General features: G+C 43.6%; 1 protein-coding gene across 1 annotated transcript in view; it reads left to right on the top strand.

The window, feature by feature from the left end:
- myo1g (myosin IG) overlaps positions 1–19,246 on the top strand; it is a 65,511-nt gene extending 46,265 nt beyond the window's left edge. The window contains exon 22 of the mRNA XM_036971333.1: positions 18,544–19,246. Within this exon, the coding sequence (XP_036827228.1) occupies positions 18,544–18,706 (163 nt within the window). The 3' untranslated portion in view covers positions 18,707–19,246. The remainder of the gene's footprint in view (positions 1–18,543) is intronic.
- The last annotated feature ends 2,068 nt before the right edge of the window (positions 19,247–21,314 follow it).

The following is a 21,314-nucleotide window of genomic DNA, read 5'->3' as shown; positions in this document are numbered from 1 at the left end:
GTTAGACCCCTTTTGGGCCATCTGCTGAGACAGCTGGGTGTGTGTGTCAGGGCAGGGGCTGAGGGCTGGAGATTTAGGGTTTGGTCAGCCCCTTATCTGAAAGATTGGGGAGGGGATATTCCTTTACATCCCCCTTTTCTCTTCCTACCCTGCACCCCTCTTCCCCCCTCCACTCTCCCCTTCTAACCACCCCCACTCTCTTCCTCCCCTTCTTCCCTTCTTCCCTCACCCCCTCTTCTCCCTCCCTCATTTTTACCTTATGTGACCCTGGTCAAGGTCAGTGTGATGTCAGAAGCAGACATCACAGACCTAAATGGTCTCCGCTCTTTTCTAAACTTGACTCGCTTTTTAGGTTGTGAAAGGCGTCATCCTATTCTGAAATAGCCTGCTCTTCCTCCTCTTCCTCTTCCTCTTGCTCTACCCTTCTCCCTCAGTGCCTGTCCTCGATACGCTCATTTCAGCATTAAAAGAGGCGAGCCACGGCCCTACCTCTCTCTCTCCCTTTCTCTCATTCTGTTCCTCTTCCCCTTTTTTTTATCTCTTCCCCTCTCTCTCTCTTTCACTCTCTCTTCCCCCCTCTTTCTCTCTACCTATCTCTCTCCCACTCTCTCTCTTTCTCACTCTTCCTCTACCTCTCTCTGTCTCCCTTTCTCTTTCTCTTTCTCGCTCTTTCTCACCTTTCTCTCTCGCTCTCCCCCTCCCCCTCTCTTTCGCTCTCTCCCACTCTCTCACCTCTCTCGCTCTCTTACACTCCCACTCTTTCTCTCTCTGTCCCGGCCATGGCTGACTGTTTGTCCTATTTAGGAAAAGTCCTATTTTGGAGGAGTCATTTCTAAAATCTAAAAGGGAGTCAAGAACTATTTGCTTTGTGCCTATTCTGAATGGAGAAGACTCGAAGGCTTATATACATTTGAGATTCCAAAGTTGTAGTCATTAGAGGGAGGTTGTTCAATGGAACTGATTGAAGTAGTTTGAAGAACTAAAAATAATAGTTTATACTGAGAAATGAAGGCATGCGTATGCAGAGAGAAGGGAAACAGAGAGAGAGAGAGAGAGCTCTGCCATCTTTTGCATGACAATGTTTTCACATGTTCACATCAAACCCAGCTACATTTCACAAAGACAGTTTGACTGCACTGCAGCAGCAGCTACCAGAAAGTTACCATGGCCCTGTTCATTCCTGGTAAGCTTTCTGTTTGACAACAGAGGCCTCTGTCTCACGGTCTGCTTTACAAATGGCACCCTATTTCCTATATAGTGCACTACTTTTGACCTGGACCCATAGGCACTTTGTAGGGAATAGGGTGCCATTTGGGACAGCGGCACAATCTACTACATTTACAGAGTCAGCTATTAACCCATGAAACTGAGAGCAGTGCAGCATCAAAATACCTCTTTGTGGATGCTTTGTTTGGGAATCATCAACTGAAATACCATGATGAAACACAATTGTGACAGATTGATAGTCAGTTTTCTAACTATTATTATAGATTAATTTGAATTATGGACTTAGTTATATCTTAAGATGGAGGGGGTTGTAAGATGGCGCCAGAGACGGTTACGTGCCTCCAGCCGATTGTGTTTTTTGTTCGTTTATTTACGTTGTTACTTATTTTGTACATAATGCTGCCGCTACTGTCTTTTATGACCAAAAATAACATCTAGACATCAGGACTGCGATTACTCACCATGGACTAGCAGAATCCTCTTTTTCCTTTCACGACTGACGAGCCCAATGCGAAGGATACACTGCTTCCACGGGAACAGGGCCTGATCCCCGTGATCTGTGTGAAGGGAAAGAGGGGCCGAAGATCAGGCTGCCTTCTGAGAATTCGGAGGCGGTCGAATAAACCCCCACTTCCCTCCATTCTGCTAGCTAACATACAATCTTTGGACAATAAAATCGCTGAGTTACGCGGAAGATTAAACTACCAACGGGGCATTAAAAACTGTAACATCTTATGCTTCACGGAGTCATGGCTGAACGATGACAACATCAACACACAGCTGGCTGGTTATACACTGCACCGGCAGGATAGAACAGCGGCTTCTGGTAAGACAAGGGGTGGCAGTCTATGTATTTTTGTAAACAACAGCTGGTGCACGATATCTAAGGAAGTCTCGCGCTATTGCTCGCCTGAGGTAGAGTATCTCATGATAAGCTGTAGACCACACTACCTACAGAGAGAGTTTTCATCTGTATTCTTTGTAGCTATTTACATACCACCACAGTCAGAGGATGGCACTAAGACATCATTGAATGAGTTGTATTCCGCCATAAGCAAACAAGAAAACGTATACAAAGCTCTCCCTTGCCCTCCATTTGGCAAAGCTGACCCTAATTCTATCATCCTGATTCCTGTTTACAAGAAAAAATTAAAGCATGAATCACCAGTGACTAGATCAATAAAACAGTGGTAAGAGGAAGCAGATGCTAAGCTACTGGACTGTTTTGCATGCATAGATTGGAATATATTCTGGGATTCCTCCGATGGCATTGAGGAGTACACCACATCAGTCATTGGCTTCATCAATAAGTGCATCGATGACGTCATATCCACAGTGACCATAAGTACATACCCAAACCGGATCTAATTGTACTACACCGGCTTTGACGCTCTTTTGGGTGTGGCAGGGCTTGCAAACCACTACAGACTACAAAGGGGAGCACAGCAGAGAGCTGCCCAGTGACACGAGCCTACCAGATGAACTAAACTACTTCTATTTTCGCTTCGAGGCAAATAACACTGAAACATGCATGAGAGCACCAGCTGTTCCGGAAGACTGTGTGATCACGCTCTCCGCAGCCGATGTGAGTAAGACCTTTAAACAGATCAACATTCACAAGGCTGCAGGGCCAGATTAATTACCAGAACGTGTACTGCGAGCATGCGCTGACCAACTGGCAAGTGTCTTCACTGACATTTTCAACCTCTCGCTGTCCGAGTCTGTAATACTGACATGTTTTAAGCAGACCACCATTGTCCCTGTACCCAAGAACACTAAGGTAACCGGCATAAACGATTTCCGACCCGTAGCACTTACGTGTGTAGCCATGAAGTGCTTTGAAAGGCTGGCCATAGCTCACATCAACACCATTATCCCAGAAATCCTAGACCCACTCCAGTTTGCATACCGCCCCAACAGATCCACAGATGATGCAATCTCCATTGCACTCTACACTGCCCTTTCCCACCTGGACAAAAGGAACACCTATGTGAGAATGCTATTCAGTGACTACAGCTCAGCTTTCAACACCATAGTGCCCTCAAAGCTCATAAATAAGCTAAGGACCCTGGGACTAAACACCTCCCTCTCCAACTGGATCCTGGACTTCCTGATGGGCCGCCCCCAGGTGGTAAGGTTAGGTAACAACACATCCGCCACGCTGATCCTCAACACAGGGGCCCCTCAGGGGTACGTGCTCAGCACCCTCCAGTAACCCCTGTTCAATCATGACTGCACGGCCAGGCACTACTCCAACACCATCATTAAATTTGGCGATGACACAACAGTGGTAGGAGGTCAGAGATCCGACCGTGTGGTGCCAGGACAACAACCTCTCCCTCAATGTGATCAAGACAAAGGAGATGATTGTGGACTTCAGGAAAAAGAGGAACGAGCATGCCCCCATTCTCATCGACGGGGCTGCAGGGGAGCAGGTTGAGAGCTTCAAGTTCCTTGGTGTCCACATCACAATCAAACTCACATGGTCCAAGCACACCAGAACAGTCGTGGAGTGGGCACGACAAAACCTATTCCCCCTCAGGAGACTGAAAATATTTGGCATGGGTACTCAGATCCTCAAAAGGTTCTACAGCTGCACCATCGAGAGCATCCTGACTGGTTGCATCACTGGTATGGCAACCGCTCGGCCTCCGACCGCAAAGCACTACAGAGGGTAGTGCGAACGTCCCAGTACGTCACTGGGGCCAAGCTTCCAGCCATCCAGGACCTCTCTACCAGGCGGTGTCAGAGGAAGGCCCTAAAAATGGTCAAAGACTCCAGCCACCCTAGTCATAGACTGTTCTCTCTGCTACTGCATGGCAAGTGGTACCGGAGCGCCAAGCATAGGTCCAAGAGGTTTCTAAACAGCTTCTACCCCCAAGCCAAAAGACTCCTGAACATCTAGTCAAATGGTTACCCAGACAATTTGCAGTGCCCCCCCACCCCCTCTTTACACCACTGCTACTCTCTGTTGTCATCTATGCATAGTCACTTTAATAACTCTACCTACGTGTACATTCTACCTCAAATAACCGATGCCCCGCACATTGACTCTATATCGGTACCCCACTGTATATAGTCTCGCTATTGTTATTTCACTGCTGCTCTTTAATTACTTGTTACTTGTACCTCTTATTCTTATCCGTATTTTTTTGTCTGCATTGTTGGTTAGGGGCTCGTAAGTGAGCATTTCACTGTAAGGTCTGCACCTGTTTTATTCAGCGCATGTGACCAATACGATTTGATTTGTGTGTATTGCATGACCCTTCCGATAAAAAGGCAGGACAGCGGAGGCTGTCATCAAAAGCAAAATATTTATTTTATGCATCTGTGTGTGTGCATGTGTGCACAAGATCATACATTAATGTATGTGTTCTGACAGTGTTAATTGTTTGTTTCCTGTTGTGTCTCTGACCCAGTAGCAGACAGAGACACTGATAACTATAATTAGAGCAGCTACAGTATAGCTTCTCACCTCTAAACAATATTAGTACAATAGTGCACCGTAGGCTACAATCAGCAGGAACCAATGTCCCAATATGAAAAGTCTGTTGCAGAAATTCCCTCCTGGGGTGTTAAGTTGTTTAACTGCCCCCCTATTATAGATAATCAATCTGGGTGGTGGTGAGTCACTCTCTATGTTCCTTCTCTCTTTGATTGACTTAGGTAGTGAGGTAGGATGCTTTTGCTCCTAACTCCGAGGTGTGTGTGTGTCCTATGGAGTCCAGGAGTCCATTAATCGTTTCCAAGAAAATTATTTTAGCTAATGCTATTACTCACTGTGGTATGACGCACGTTTCTAGTTCAACAGACCATGTAGCAGAAAACTTAAGATGTGTCAATATGCGTTAAACAGTGTGGTCATTCGGTCGAGAATGGCGCTTGCAATGCTAATGGTCGTTGGTTCAATTCCACCGGGGCCACCCAATTGGAAAATGAATGCACACATGACTGTGAGTTGCTTTGGATAAAAGCTTCTGCTATGTGGCATATGTTATATTATTATGAACATAGGTTAAAGGTCATATTCCTTCAATTGATTTCAATCCATGATTGCACAACATGGTGTTTCTGCTCTTCATGAGTGAGTTGTTTTTTTCCTTAGAATACATCCTCCAATGTACCTGGTAGCAGCAAACCTAATAGGTACGGTGCCTTGCAAAAGTATTCGGCCCCCTTGAACTTTGCGACCTTTTGCCACATTTCAGGCTTAAAACATAAAGATATAAAACTGTATTTTTTTGTGAAGAATCAACAACAAGTGGGACACAATCATGAAGTGGAACGACATTTATTGGATATTTCAAACTTTTTTAACAAATCAAAAACTGAAAAATTGGCCGTGCAAAATTATTCAGCCCCCTTAAGTTAATACTTTGTAGCGCCACCTTTTGCTGCGATTACAGCTGTAAGTCGCTTGGGGTATGTCTCTATCAGTTTTGCACATCGAGAGACTGACATTTTTTCCCATTCCTCCTTGCAAAACAGCTTGAGCTCAGTGAGGTTGGATGGAGAGCATTTGTGAACAGCAGTTTTCAGTTCTTTCCACAGATTCTCGATTGGATTCAGGTCTGGACTTTGACTTGGCCATTCTAACACCTGGATATGTTTATTTTTGAACCATTCCATTGTAGATTTTGCTTTATGTTTTGGATCATTGTCTTGTTGGAAGACAAATCTCCGTCCCAGTCTCAGGTCTTTTGCAGACTGCATCAGGTTTTCTTCCAGAATGGTCCTGTATTTGGCTCCATCCATCTTCCCATCAATTTTAACCATCTTCCCTGTCCCTGCTGAAGAAAAGCAGGCCCAAACCATGATGCTGCCACCACCATGTTTGACAGTGGTGATGGTGTGTTCAGGGTGATGAGCTGTGTTGCTTTTACGCCAAACATAACGTTTTGCATTGTTGCCAAAAAGTTCAATTTTGGTTTCATCTGACCAGAGCACCTTCTTCCACATGTTTGGTGTGTCTCCCAGGTGGCTTGTGGCAAACTTTAAACAACACTTTTTATGGATATCTTTAAGAAATGGCTTTCTTCTTGCCACTCTTCCATAAAGGCCAGATTTGTGCAATATACGACTGATTGTTGTCCTATGGACAGAGTCTCCCACTTCAGCTGTAGATCTCTGCAGTTCATCCAGAGTGATCATGGGCCTCTTGGCTGCATCTCTGATCAGTCTTCTCCTTGTATGAGCTGAAAGTTTAGAGGGACGGCCAGCTCTTGGTAGATTTGCAGTGGTCTGATACTCCTTCCATTTCAATATTATCGCTTGCACAGTGCTCCTTGGGATGTTTAAAGCTTGGGAAATCTTTTTGTATCCAAATCCGGCTTTAAACTTCTTCACAACAGTATCTCGGACCTGCCTGGTGTGTTCCTTGTTCTTCATGATGCTCTCTGCGCTTTTAACGGACCTCTGAGACTATCACAGTGCAGGTGCATTTATACGGAGACTTGATTACACACAGGTGGATTGTATTTATCATCATTAGTCATTTAGGTCAACATTGGATCATTCACAGATCCTCAATGAACTTCTGGAGAGAGTTTGCTGCACTGAAAGTAAAGGGGCTGAATAATTTTGCACGCCCAATTTTTCAGTTTTTGTTTTGTTAAAAAAGTTTGAAATATCCAATAAATGTCGTTCCACTTCATGATTGTGTCCCACTTGTTGTTGATTCTTCACAAAAAAATACAGTTTTATATCTTTATGTTTGAAGCCTGAAATGTGGCAAAAGGTCGCAAAGTTCAAGGGGGCCGAATACTTTCGCAAGGCACTGTATAAACGTATACATATTACACTAGATGAACGTAGGCTAAGGGTTCTATTCCTTCAATTCATTTGAGTCCTTGTTCACTAAACATGTGGTGTTTCTGCCAGACATATAGTATACTGAATAAAAATATAAACACAACATGTGTTTACTAACAGGGTTTTAGACAAATGTGTGCACAAAATAATATTTTTGTGCGTATGGAACATTTCTGGGATTTGTTTTTGTCAGCTCATGAAATATGGGACCAACACTTTACATGTTGCGTTTCTATTTTTGTTCAGTGTATGTTAGTACATATTAGATTATATAAACTTAGGTTAAGAATCATATTTGCTCAAATCATTTGAATCCATGCTCACATGACATGTTGTGTGTTTGCTGTTTTTGCCTACGTTCTACATTCATTGGCTTTCTCCTCAGAATACATCCTCCAATATACCTGGTAGCAGCACTTAGGTGTAAACATACACTTAGAAAAAAGGGTTTCAAAAGGGTTCTTCTGCTGTCCCCATAGGATAACACTTTTTGGTTCCATGGAGATTTATTTTAGGTTCCATGTAGAACCCTCTGGGGAAAGGGTTCTTCACAATGGGGTTCTACCTGGAACCAAAAGGGTTCTTTAATGGGTTCTCCAACGGGGACATCCGAAAAAACCATTTTAGGTTGTAGATAGCACCTTTCTTTCTAAGAGTGTATACATAATGAGTGTAGATTAAGGGTCATATTCGCTCTATCCATTTGAGTCCATGTTCATGTTTGTGCTGTATCCTATGTGGTTTTATACCAAATGGCATCCTTTTCCCTAAACAGTGCACTACTTTTGGGTGCCATTTGGGATGCATTCCGTGAGTCATTGTTTTTCTTACAGAATACCCCCTGGTGAGCCTTAAGATGCAGGGGGCAGCTGGCTGAGATGGTCCTGTGTTGGTGGTGATGGTGATGTTAATCACAATGACGACAATGCTAAATCAAGGCAGTCTGGTCCTTAATGTCAAAACAAGCTCCCCTGCCCATGCCCTACCCAGACCACTTGATTTGAGTCCATGTTCGCACAACATGTGGTGTTTTTGCTGTACATCCCTACATATTAGTATATGTTAGAACATATTAGTACATGTTAGAGTATATGGGAATAGGTTAAGGTGGCAGCTGGTTGAGATGGGCCTATGGTGATGATGGTGATGGTGATGATGGTGATGATGATGGCAGTGCTCAATCAGTGTGCAGTTGGTTGTTAAGTAGTCTGGCGAATGGCCATCCATATTTCAACAAGCCCCCCGGCCCATCCTCTGCCCAGCCTAGCACCCATAGACCCAAATAACCTCCTCTTCCTCCTGTCCCCACCCCCTCTGTACAGGACGCAGATGCTGCTGTTGCCCAGGGATTGTTGCCAGGCAGCTGAGGAGGAAGTGCTCATTTAGGGCTTTGGGGCTGTGGGGATTGAATGGGGATTTACTCAACAGGAGTTGAGATTGTGTCAGAGCTCTCTGCTGAGACTGTGACTGCATCCCAAATGGTACCCTATTACCTTCCTAGTGTAGTGCACTACCTATTGGGCACTATAAAGGGAATACATTGGGCACTATATACAGGGAAGTTAGGCACTATATAGGAAATAAGGTACCAATTAGGACGCAGACTGTGACTGAGGTGAATAAGTTGTTTTACCACTGTGGTTGAGTAGTGTGAATAAGTTGTTTTACCACTGTGGTAGAGTAGTGTGAATAAGTTGTTTTACCACTGTGGCAGAGTAGTGTGAATAAGTTGTTTTACCACTGTGGTAGAGTAGTGTGAATAAGTTGTTTTACCACTGTGGTTGAGTAGTGTGAATAAGTTGTTTTACCACTGTGGCAGAGTAGTGTGAATAAGATGTTTTACCACTGTGGTAGAGTAGTGTGAATAAGTTGTTTTACCACTGTGGTAGAGTAGTGTGAATAAGTTGCTTTACCACTGTGGTAGAGTAGTGTGAATAAGATGTTTTACCACTGTGGTTGAGTAGTGTGAATTAGTTGTTTTACCACTGTGGTTGAGTAGTGTGAATAAGTTGTTTTACCACTGTGGTAGAGTAGTGTGAATAAGTTGTTTTACCACTGTGGTAGAGTAGTGTGAATAAGTTGCTTAACCACTGTGGTAGAGTAGTGTGAATAAGATGTTTTACCACTGTGGTAGAGTAGTGTGAATAAGTTGTTTTACCACTGTGGTAGAGTAGTGTGAATAAGTTGCTTAACCACTGTGGTAGAGTAGTGTGAATAAGATGTTTTACCACTGTGGTTGAGTAGTGTGAATAAGTTGTTTTACCACTGTGGTAGAGTAGTGTGAATAAGTTGTTTTACCACTGTGGTAGAGTAGTGTGAATTAGTTGTTTTACCACTGTGGTAGAGTAGTGTGAATAAGATGTTTTACCACTGTGGTTGAGTAGTGTGAATAAGATGTTTTACCACTGTGGTAGAGTAGTGTGAATAAGTTGTTTTACCACTGTGGCAGAGTAGTGTGAATAAGTTGTTTTACCACTGTGGTTGAGTAGTGTGAATAAGTTGTTTTACCACTGTGGCAGAGTAGTGTGAATTAGTTGTTTTACCACTGTGGTTGAGTAGTGTGAATAAGTTGTTTTACCACTGTGGTAGAGTTGTGTGAATAAGTTGTTTTACCACTGTGGCAGAGTAGTGTGAATAAGTTGTTTTACCACTGTGGCAGAGTAGTGTGAATAAGTTGTTTTACCACTGTGGCAGAGTAGTGTGAATAAGTTGTTTTACCACTGTGGTAGAGTCGTGTGAATAAGTTGTTTTACCACTGTGGTAGAGTAGTGTGAATAAGTTGTTTTACCACTGTGGCAGAGTAGTGTGAATAAGTTGTTTTACCACTGTGGCAGAGTAGTGTGAATAAGTTGTTTTACCACTGTGGTAGAGTAGTGTGAATAAGTTGTTTTACCACTGTGGCAGAGTAGTGTGAATAAGTTGTTTTACCACTGTGGTAGAGTAGTGTGAACAAGTTGTTTTACCACTGTGGTAGAGTAGTGTGAATTAGATGCTGTACCTCTGAGTGTTAAATATGTTCTAGTCTACACAGTGAGCATGTTTCTCACCAGTGGAAGTGAATCTCTGAAGAGCAAGTATATTGTACAGCAGTGGAGGCTGCAGAGGGGAGGACGGCTCATAATAATGTCTTGAATGGAGCAAATGGAACACCTGGAAACCATGTTTTTCATGTATTTGATACCATTCCACTATTCCACTCCAACCATTACCACGAGCCCATACTCCAAATGAAGGTGCCACAAACCTCCTGTATAGTACAGGTAACTGCTAAATGAATAAAAAAACACTTACATAAAGTGTCTTAGTAGGGTGTTGGGCCACCACGAGCCGCCAGAACATATTCAATGCGCCTAGGCATAGATAATGGGAAAATGGGAATTTTTATACATGAACCTAAGCATTATGGGATGTTAATTTCTTAATTAACTCAGGAAGCACACCTGTATGGAAGCACCTGCTTTCAATATACTTTGTATCCCTCATTTTCTCAAGTGTTTATTTTGACAGTTACCTGAAGTTCCAGTTCCATGAGATAAATGTACAGTACCAGTCAAAAGTTTGGACACACCTACTCATTCAAGGGTTTTTCAATTTTTTAAAAGTATTTTCTACATTTTAGAATAATAGTGAAGATATCAAAACTATTAAATAACACATGGAATCATGTAGTAACAAAAAAAGTGTTAAACAAATCTAAACATAGTTTATTTGAAATTCTTCAAATTAGCCACCCTTTGCCTTGATGACAACTTTGCACACTCTTGGCAGTCTCTCAGCTAGCTTCACCTGGAGTGCTTTTCCAACAGTCTTAAAGGAGCTCCCACATATGCTGAGCCCTTGTTGGGTGCTTTTCCTTCACTCTGCGGTCCAACTCATTCCAATTGGGTTGAGGTCAGGTGATTGTGGAGGCCAGGTCATCTGATGCAGCCCTCCTTCACTCCCCTTCTTGGTCAAATAGCCCTTACCCAGCCTGGAGTGTCACCAGCAAATCACCCCCACACCATCACCCCTCCTCCATGCTTCACAGTGGGAACCACATGTGGGGAGATAATCCTTTTACCTACTCTGCGTCTCACAAAGACACAGCGGTTGGAGCCAAAAATCTTGAATTTGGACGCATCAGACCAATAGACAGATTTCCACTGGTCTAATATACATTCCTCGTGTTTCTTGGCCCGAGCAAGTCTCTTCTTATTATTTGTGTCCTTTAGTAGTGGTTTCTTTGCAGCAATTCAACCATGAAGGCCTGATTCACACAGTCTCATCTGAACAGTTGATGTTGAGATGTGTCTGTTACTTGAACTCTGTGAAGCATTTATTTTGGCTGCAATTTCTGAGGCTGGTAACTGTAATGAACTTATCCTCTGCAGCAGAGGTAACTCATTTGGCTCTCATGAGCTCTCATGAGGACTGCCACTCATTTCCTGTGGCAGTCCTCATGAGAGCCAGTTTCATCATAGCACTTGATGATTTTTGCGACTGCACTTGAAGAAACTTTCAAAGTTCTTGAAATTTTCCACATTGACTGACCTTCTTTTGTTGAAGTAATGATGGACTCTCATTTCGCTTTGCTTATTTGAGCTGTTCTTGCCAGAATATGGACTTGGTTTTTACCAAATAGAGCTATCTTCTGTATACCACCCCTACCTTGTCACAACAGAACTGATTGGCTCAAACGCATTAAGGAAAACAATTCCACAGATTAACTTTTAACAAGGCACACCTGTTAATTGAAATGCATTCCAGGTGACTACCTCATGAAGATGGTTGAGAGAATGCCAAGAGTGTGCAAAGCTGTCATCAAGGCAAAGGGTGGCTACTTTGAAGAATCTACAATATATTTTGATTTGTTTAAGTTTTTTTTTTGTTACTACAGGATTCCATATATGTTATTTCATAGTTTTGATGTCTTCACTATTATTCTACAATGTAGAAAATAGTACAAATAAAGAAAAACCCTGGAATGAGTAGGTGTGTCCAAAATTTTGACTGGTACCGTACATCATAAGTACATGATGAACTAGTCCGGTAAACTACCATCATGCGTCTTTTGAATGCTCAGGGGAGAGACGTCTATTCCAGAAACTGTCCATCCATGTCCTCTTTATCCTTCTTAAAATGACTCCTTTATTTCCTCTTCTATCACTCTCTCCATCAATGTCTCACCTGGTGGGATACTGTAGCTGGCTCGGTAGAGGGCCTGACCCCTCCACAGTTAGTTTCCTCTCTTTCTTTCACTCTTTCTCTCTTTCACTCTGTTGACCAACAGATGTCCTCTCTGATCCCCTCAGGGCCAATTATACCTGCCTGGATGGATGGAGGGAGAGAGGGATGAGGGGAGAATGTTAGTTTAGTGAGTTAAAAGAAGGTTAAGGAAAAGCATACCTTTCTTTGGGATAAGTAAAAAAAATATATATATTATTCCAACCATTCAAACACAATGCAACATACTTCATCTAGGGCATACTTTTAACACCCCATGCACACACTGCTATAAACAGCCTACATGCCATCTTCACAAACAGATGCAGTGGTAAACCAAGTGCTATTGAGGTGCTATGAGTGAGGTGATGCCATGTGCTAAGTAGGCTTTATGCTGTTACAGAGAAAGCACTGGCTAGCAGTGATTACAGAGACAGTTGTGTGTGCAGCATGGATGCGTGTAGTGTTCTGTGTCCCTAATGGCCCACTATTCCCTATGCAGTGCACTACTTTTGACCTGAGCCCTATGGGTCCTGGTCAAAAGCAATGCATTATATAGGGAATAGGGTGCCCGAGCAGCCGTAGTGACTCAGTGAGCCCCAGACAGCCATTGTGTCGCTTGGCAGTAAGCTGTGTCTTCAGGCTCCGGTAGTGTGATCATCATCGGGCTGTTCTGTGGTCAGTGGTATTATTCGGAGAAGCAGTCATCACAGCTGCAGCCCAGACACTGTACATATACAGTGTCTCAGAGTTGGAGTGCTGATCTAGGATCAGCTTTGCCTTTTATATCATAATGAATAAGATTACATTGACAGGGGGGACGCAATCCTAGATCAGCACTCCTACTCTCAGATGCTTTATGAATGTGCACTGAGCCTCCACAGAACAGGCAGCTAACTGCTTGGGACCCATTGATTACTAGATTGTGAGTCAGAGAGTCAGTGTGGATGGCAGTGTTGCTTTCATTGGAAATCAGGAAAAGGTGTATGAGAATATGTAAACCAAAGGAATGGTAACTTTATTCTCAAAGCATAGCGTTATTAGCTTGGTCCTGGATCTCGTTGTGCTGTCTTGTCTTTGGCAAGATTATGTAGAGATTATGTAATATGGTTTTGGGGTTCCACTGATAATAATGTCCTAGGTTGGACAGCACACACACACACACACACACACACACACACACACACACACACACACACACACACACACTCCCCCATCATAAACATGTTTTATTTGGAGTGACACGTATTTCCTGGCAGGGACGTTGTACAGGCCTCAGTGTTGATGATTTGATTTCTACACAATGGCATCTAGTGCTGGTACCTCTGGTGCCCCCCCCCCCCCCCACACACACACACATACACACACACAGTCTAGCAGCAGCATCACTAACACAGTAACTGAGTGTGGCAGGAGGCACAGCAGAGGCAATGTCTTACAGCACATACACCCAGCCACAGCCCAGCACAAAATGGTCTCATAATTCTCCATAATGGAGACACAGGAGGCATATATTCACATCGGATTATTACACTCCAACACTATAGAGGAGATGACAGGGGAAAGAGGGAAGATGAGGAGAGGGAGGTGGGGAAGGAGGAATAGGAAGAAAGGAAAAGGCGGAGAAGGAAGGAGGTGTGGAGGCGGTCCTCAGGCAGGGTTACTTCTCAAATGGCACCCTATTCCCTACATAGTGATCATAGCCATATGGGTTCTTGTCAAAAGTAATGCACTAAATAGGGAATAGAGTGCCATTTGGGACACAGCCCAGGAGTTGCTGCTGCGCCCCAGTTCTGTCAGCGGTCATTTCCAGGAGAATGAATAATTTGGCTGCAGCATCAGGAGGCCTCGTTGGCACATCTCCTTGTTTATGAACCAGAGCAGTGAGACAAACCAGGTTGTAAACACCAGGCCTGTGCCTGAAATGGCACCATTTTCCCTATGTAGTGCAAAGGGCATATGTTTTTTGGGGTTTTACTTTTTCTCCCCTATTTCATGGTATCCAATTTGTAGTTACAGTCTTATCCCATCACTGCAACCCCTGTACTGACTCAGGAGAGGTGAACGTTGAGAGCCGTGGGTCCTCTGAAGCAAGGCACAGCCTGGGATTGAACCCAGGTCTGTAGTGACACCTCAAGCATTGCGATGGAGTGCCTTAGACCAATGCACCACTCGGGAGGCCGTAGTGCACTACACTCTATGCGGATAGTGCACTAAATAGGAAATAGGGTCCCTGGTCAAAAGTAGTACACTATAAAGAGAATAGTATCCTATTTCAGATGCAATCCAGGTCTGTCTCATTGAGAAATCTGGACCATCTCAATCAATCCCACCACAGCCCTTTAGGCTTCACACATACACTATATATACAAAAGTATGTGGATAGCCCTTCAAATTAGTGGATTCGGCTATTTCAGCCACAGCTGTTAGTGACAAGTGTATAAAATCGATCACATAGCCATGCAATCTCCATAGACAAACATTGGCAGTAGAATGGCCTTACTGAAGAGCTCAGTGACACCAACATAGGATGCCACCTTTCCAACAAGTTAGTTTGTAAAATTTCTGCCCTGCAAGAGCTGCCCCAGTCAACTGTAAGTGCTGTTATTGTGAAGTGGAAATGTCCAGGAGCAACAATGGCTCAGCCGCGAAGTGTTAGACCACACAAGATTACAGAACCGGACCAAGCGCGTAGCGTGTATAAATCGCTTCTCCTCAGCCGCAACACTCACTACAGAGGGTCAAACTACCTCAAGAACTGTTCATCGGGAGCTTCATGAAATGGGTTTCCATGGCCGAACAGCCACACACAAGCCTAAGATCACAATGCCAAGCGTCGACTGGAGTGGTGTAAAGCTCACTGCCATGGGACTCTGGAGCAGTGGAAACGTGTGATGAATCACCATTTGGCAGTCCGACGGACAAATCTGGGTTTGGCGGATGCAAGGAGAATGCTACCTGCCCCAATGCATAGTGCCAACTGTAAAGTTTGGTGGAGGAGGAATAATGGTCTGGGGCTGTTTTTCATGATCCAGCTAGGCCCCTTAGTTCCAGTGAAGGAAAATCTTAACACTACAGCATACAATGACATACAAGATGATTCTGTGTTTCCAACTTTGTGGCAACAGTTTGGGGCAGGCCCTTTCTTGTTTCAGCATGACAATGTCCCCATACACAAAGGTCCATACAGAAATGTTTTTGTGAGATCGGTTTGGAAGAACTTGACTAGCCTGCACAGAGCTCTGACCTCAACCCCATCAAACACCTATGTGATGAATTGGAACTCCGACTGCGAGCCAGGCCTATTTGCCCAACATCAGTGCCTGATCTCACTAATTACCTTGTGGCTGAATGGAAGCAAGTCCCCGCAGCAATGTTCCAACATCTAGTGGAATGCCCTCCCAGAAGAGTGGAGGCTGTTATAGCAGTAAAGGGGGGACCAACTCCAAATTAATTCCCATGATTTTGGAATGAGATGTTCGACAAGCAGGTGTCCATATACTTTTGGTCATGTCCTGTAGATTCCCCCCTCTACTACACTGCAGTACCACAGCCCAGCCATAGAAATAGATAGGTAGACCTGTCTTGGGCTGTGTCTGAAATGGCAGCCTATTCCCTCATCTCATTCTAGCCCAGCCATAGTAGTCAAATCTCTCTGTCATAGCCCATGGCTTAGTGTGAAGTTCAAAGAGCCTTACCCTGGTGTCGGTTTACACTGGGCCATTCCTCTGGACAGTTGGTCAATCAATCTGTGCTGAAATCAGTATTGCACGCAAATCATCAAAACCCAGGGAAGCTAGGAAGTCAGTGGGGTAATGGGTCGCAGGGCTGGGGGGGTGTGTCTCTGGGAGGGGGACAGCTGGTGGAAACTGGTGGAAGGAGGAGGAAGGGAAGAGGAAGAGGGAGGAAGAAGGGGTTTGGGGTTTACTTGACTTTGGACACTGGGGACTATGGGACTGGGGTCACACCTGTTAGAGTGGCTTATTGATGGACGCCATGCAGCTTTGTGAAACAAGGGTGCTGGAACTGGAAGGAAACCTTGAATTAAGCTTTAGCACAGTACCCAAGCACTGTATAAAGGGTTCAGATACAATAACAATACACACACACACACACACACACACACACACACACACACACACACACACACACACACACACACACACACACACACACACACACACACACACACACACACACACACACACACACACACACACACAGGCACACGCAGACACACAGGCACACTTTCCTGCTATACTAGAGGGAGTGGCATCATCAATTCATACTGTGATAAATGCAGGTACTGCTCTTTCAAACCATTTCCCCCCCACAAAAAAGCCTGTGCTCCCAGAAGAATAACACACAAGAAGCTCCTTAACCAGCCGAGATATAGAGCAGTTTAACAATGCACTGTGCACCCATCTAATCCCATAGCATAGACAGATAGATAAGGCTCTCTGTGTATTTGGCCATGTGCTGGTCCTGTGTGTTAACTAGAGTCAGTGTGGTGCAGAAGTGCAGCCAGGCTGAAGGATCCCGCTGGTCAGTCAGAGCCTGTGTCCCAAATGGCACCCTATTCTCTATATAGTGCAATACATTTGCAATACATTTGACCAGGGCCATAAAGTGCACTATGTAGGAAATGGGGTGCCATTTGGCATGGAAACAGAGACTGTAGTATGGCCTTCGGAACAGATCATCTTCAGCTGACTGTGCAGTGCCCAAAGCCCTTCTTCCCCCTCTTGTCCCTCTCTCTCCCCCTCTCATCCCCATCTCTCCCCTCCCCTTGGCAGCTGTCAGCTCAAGGATAGGGTGTGTGACACCACAGCACCTGCACACAGGATACTAGATAGATGAGAGGAGAGGATGGCAGTCAGTCAGTCAAACCCCTCTGAGAGGCAGTGTAGAGTTTTCAATTAGATAAGGACTATTAGCTTTTATAAACTGGGTAGTTCGAGCCCTGAATGCTGATTGGCTGACAGCCGTGGTATATCAAACTGTATACCACAGGTATGAGAAAACATTTATTTTTACTGCTCTAATTACGTTGGTCACAAGTTTATAATAGCAATAAGGCACCTCAAGGGTTTGTGGTATATAGCCAATATACCACGGCTAAAGTCTGTATCCAGGCACTCTGCGTTGCGTCATGCGTTAGAACAGCCCTTAGCCGTGGTATATTGGCCATATACCACACCCTCTCATCATGCTTTATTGCTTAAGTATAACTAATGGGCACACTATTGGTGCTGTGTTTACAGTCCTTTACTGACATGTTGGAATACCAATTAAAACATGTCATATGGAGCTGATGAGAGGTGTAATATACCTTTGGTCCGGAAGGTGACCAAGAACTCGATGGTCACTCTGTCAGAGCTCCAGAGTTCCTCTGTGGAGATGGGAGAACTTTCCAGAAGGACAACCATCTGCAGCACTCCACCAATCAGGCCTTTATGGTAGAGTTACCAGACGGAAGCCACTCAGTGAAAGGCACATAATGGCCCCCTTGGAGATTGCCAAAAGCCACCTAAAGGACTCTCAGACCATGAGAAACAAGATTATCTGGTCTGATGAAACCAAGATTGAACTCTTTGGCCTGAATGCCAAGCGTGAAGTTTGGAGGAAACCTGGCACCATCCCTACGGTGAAGCATGGTGGTGAGGTCCGTGATGAAGAGAGATCCGTGATCCATGAACACCTGCTCCAGAGAACTCAGGACCATACACTGGGGTGAAGGTTCACCTTCCAACAGGACAATGACCCAAAGCATACAGCCAAGACAACACAGGTGTGGCTTTGGGACAAGTCTCTGAATGTCCTTGAGTGGCCCAGCCAGAGCTCAGACTTGAACCCGATTGATAATCTCTGGAGAGACCTGAAAATAGTTTTGCAGCGATGCTCCACATCCAACCTGACAGAGCTTGAGAGAATCTACAGAGAAGAATGGGAGAAACTCCCCAAATACAGGTGTGCCAAGCTTGTAGCGTCATACCCAAGAATACTTGAAGTTGTAATCGCTGCCAAAGGTGCTTCAACAAAGTACTGAGTAAAGGGTCTGAATACTTATGTAGATGTGATATTTCAAATTTTCTAACATTTCTAAAAAAATATTGTGTGTAGATTGATGAGGGAAAAAAACTATTTAATCAATTTTAGAATAAGACTGTAAAGTAACAAAACGTGGAAAATGTAATGTGGTCTGAATACTTTCTGATGATACAATATATTTTATCTTGTTTTGTAGATCATGATCAGTGAGTTAACAGTCCGTGTGTGTGTTTGTGCGTGTGTGTGTTTCAGAGTGAGGAACGCCCCGCTACCAGTGAAGGTTTGCTGCTCGGCCGTCCAGCTGTACATGCGGGGCAAGCCCAAGAGTGTAACCCTGGAGACCAAGGCCGGCCAGGCCCACGCAGACTTCCGTAAGAACCGCGACGGTTTCACCCTCCTGATCCCCTCCAACTGAAACAGTCACCACCAGCTACCCCAGGCACATTCTAATCTGGACCTCAAAGCCTACTGATTTTCATGTTCTTGGAAAAGGAGCTTCAATCTTATTGGTTGAAAATGTAAAACCAATGCACTGATGGTTGGAGTTGGAACTACTCATTATGGCAGGGACTCACACTGGCCATTAGATGTTTTTTGTCATTATGTATGGTTTAGATGCTCACAGGTATAACATTTAACTTTAAAAACATATTTTTTATATGATTTCATGTTTTTGCACTTTTCAGGGAATTAACAGAGATATATAGCCAAGAGATTGAAATGCAAACAAGAATAGCAATATTTCACATACATTTTGTCAGACTAACTTAGTTTAGATACAGTGTTTTTATACTGTATATTCAGCAGAGAAGACAGCTATTTTACTGCCTTTGAGAAATGGGAATACTCCTTTAAAGCGCATCATCTCAACACACTGCCTTGAAAGGGCAGACCATGAGATTAATAGCAATAATAAAAAAGCAAATAAATATTTATTAAAATGTATTTTATCGCAGTATGTGTAGATGTTTTTACTCTACCACAAAAGTATATATAATATGTTAATATTATATTATTCATACTATTTATTTTCATTTGATATATTATTATATTTTTATATTATGGGCCAATTTTCTGGACCCAGATTAAGTCCATTGAACAGTCTTATTCTGGGTTAGAGATACCAACCCTATACACTGTAATGTAACCGAGAGCATATCAGTCTTTCTCTGTCTTCCTCTCTCCCTTTCTACCTCCATCTCTCTTCCTTTCTCTGCCCCCCCCCCCCATCTCTCTCTCTCACACTCTCTTTCTGTGCCTCTCTCCACTTTGTCCTGATGGTACTGCTTAGTGATGGCCTGGCCTCAGTGTGACTCTGCTTTCTTCTCCATGCCCTGACATCCTCTATCTCCATCCTCCCCTCTCCTGACATCCTCCCTCTCCATCATCCCCTCCCCTGACATCTACCCTCTCCATCCTCCCCTCTCCTGACATCCTCTATCTCCATCCTCATCTCCTCCCCTCTCCTGACATCCTCCCTCTCCATCATCCCCTCCCCTGACATCTACCCTCTCCATCCTCCTCTCCTGACATCATCTATCTCCATCCTCCCCTCTCCTGACATCCTCTATCTCCATCCTCCTCTCCTCCCCTCTCCTGACATCCTCCCTCTCCATCATCCCCTCCCCTGACATCCCTCATATTGTGAGTCTCCCAGTCTCTCTCTAATCCATTCTGACAAGTGTGTGTGTGTGTGTGTGTGTGTGTGTGTGTGTGTGTGTGTGTGTGTGTGTGTGTGTACGCAAGTGTGTGTGTGCACATTGGTAGAAAAAGTACTCAAATGTCATACTGTAGTTAAAGTAAAGATACCGAAAACAGAAAATGACTCATGTAAAGTGAAAGTTACCCAGTAAAATACTACTTGAGTAAAAGTCTAAAAGTATCTGGTTTTAAATGTACTTAAGTACAATGGTCGAAAGAGTACTCAATCGTCATACTTGAGTAAAAGTACAAAGTAAAAGTAAATGCTATACATCATATTCCTTATAGTGAGCAAACTAGACGGTATGATTTTCTTATTATTTTTAATTACAGACAGACAGGGACACACTCCAACACATAATTTACAAACATAGTATTGGTGTTTAGTGATTCTGCCAGATCAGAGGCAGTAGGGATGACAAAGTGCTATATTGATAGGTGCCATAATTCTGTCCTGCTTGAGCATTCTAAATGTAACGAGTACTTTTAGGTGTCAGGGAAAATGTACGGAGTAAAAAGTACATTATTTTCTTTAGGAATGTAGTGGAGTAAAAGTTGTCAAAAATATAGATCGTAAAGTAAAGTACAGATACCCCAAAAACGACTTAAGTAGTACTTTAAAGTATTTTTACTTAAGTTCTTCACACCACTATGTGTGCATGTATCTCCCTTTTCAGTGTGTCAATTTGTGTGTCTATAGCTAGATTTCCATCCAATTTGCGATAAATAATATGAGCATTTTCCCAGCAGAGATGTTTCCATCAAGCATACTTTTTGCCGTGATGACATAGTGCACATAAAAATCACTTTTGCCTATAATGTTAAATGAGTTTCCATCGCATTTCCAACTCTACTGTTGGTTTTGTCACAAGACCTGTTTCAAAAAATGTCACACGTCACTACTTCACAGGACAGGCTTTTGATTGTATATATATTTTTTCTAAATGTGTTTTTGGCAGAACTGCCTTTTGAAACGTGAACTTTCATGTGCCTTAATAAAAAACTTGTATGCCATCTGTAAATACAAATACAATTGTTAAATTACGATCCTAGTTGGTTTAGTCACGGAAAAATACAGAAACCTTCCTGTTAGCCATGATTGGATGGACTGGACATGCTGAGAGATGAGTTCAGATTGGTCTGCCATGTAGCATGCTTCTGTCTATAACATGAGCTTCTCAGTATGTGTAGATAATCCTTTCTACCGCAGCTTTTTTTTAAAGACATCATGAAGAACTGAAAGTGTTGCTACTTCTCTCCACATTTCTGCCCTGAAGTTAACAGGCACTATTGACAAAGATCAGTGGGAAAAAGTTGTGATG

This window comes from Oncorhynchus mykiss, chromosome 32 (genome assembly GCF_013265735.2).
Source record: "Oncorhynchus mykiss isolate Arlee chromosome 32, USDA_OmykA_1.1, whole genome shotgun sequence".
In the NCBI taxonomy this organism is placed as follows: Eukaryota; Metazoa; Chordata; class Actinopteri; order Salmoniformes; family Salmonidae; genus Oncorhynchus; species Oncorhynchus mykiss.
This window is presented reverse-complemented; position numbering and strand designations above follow the sequence as displayed.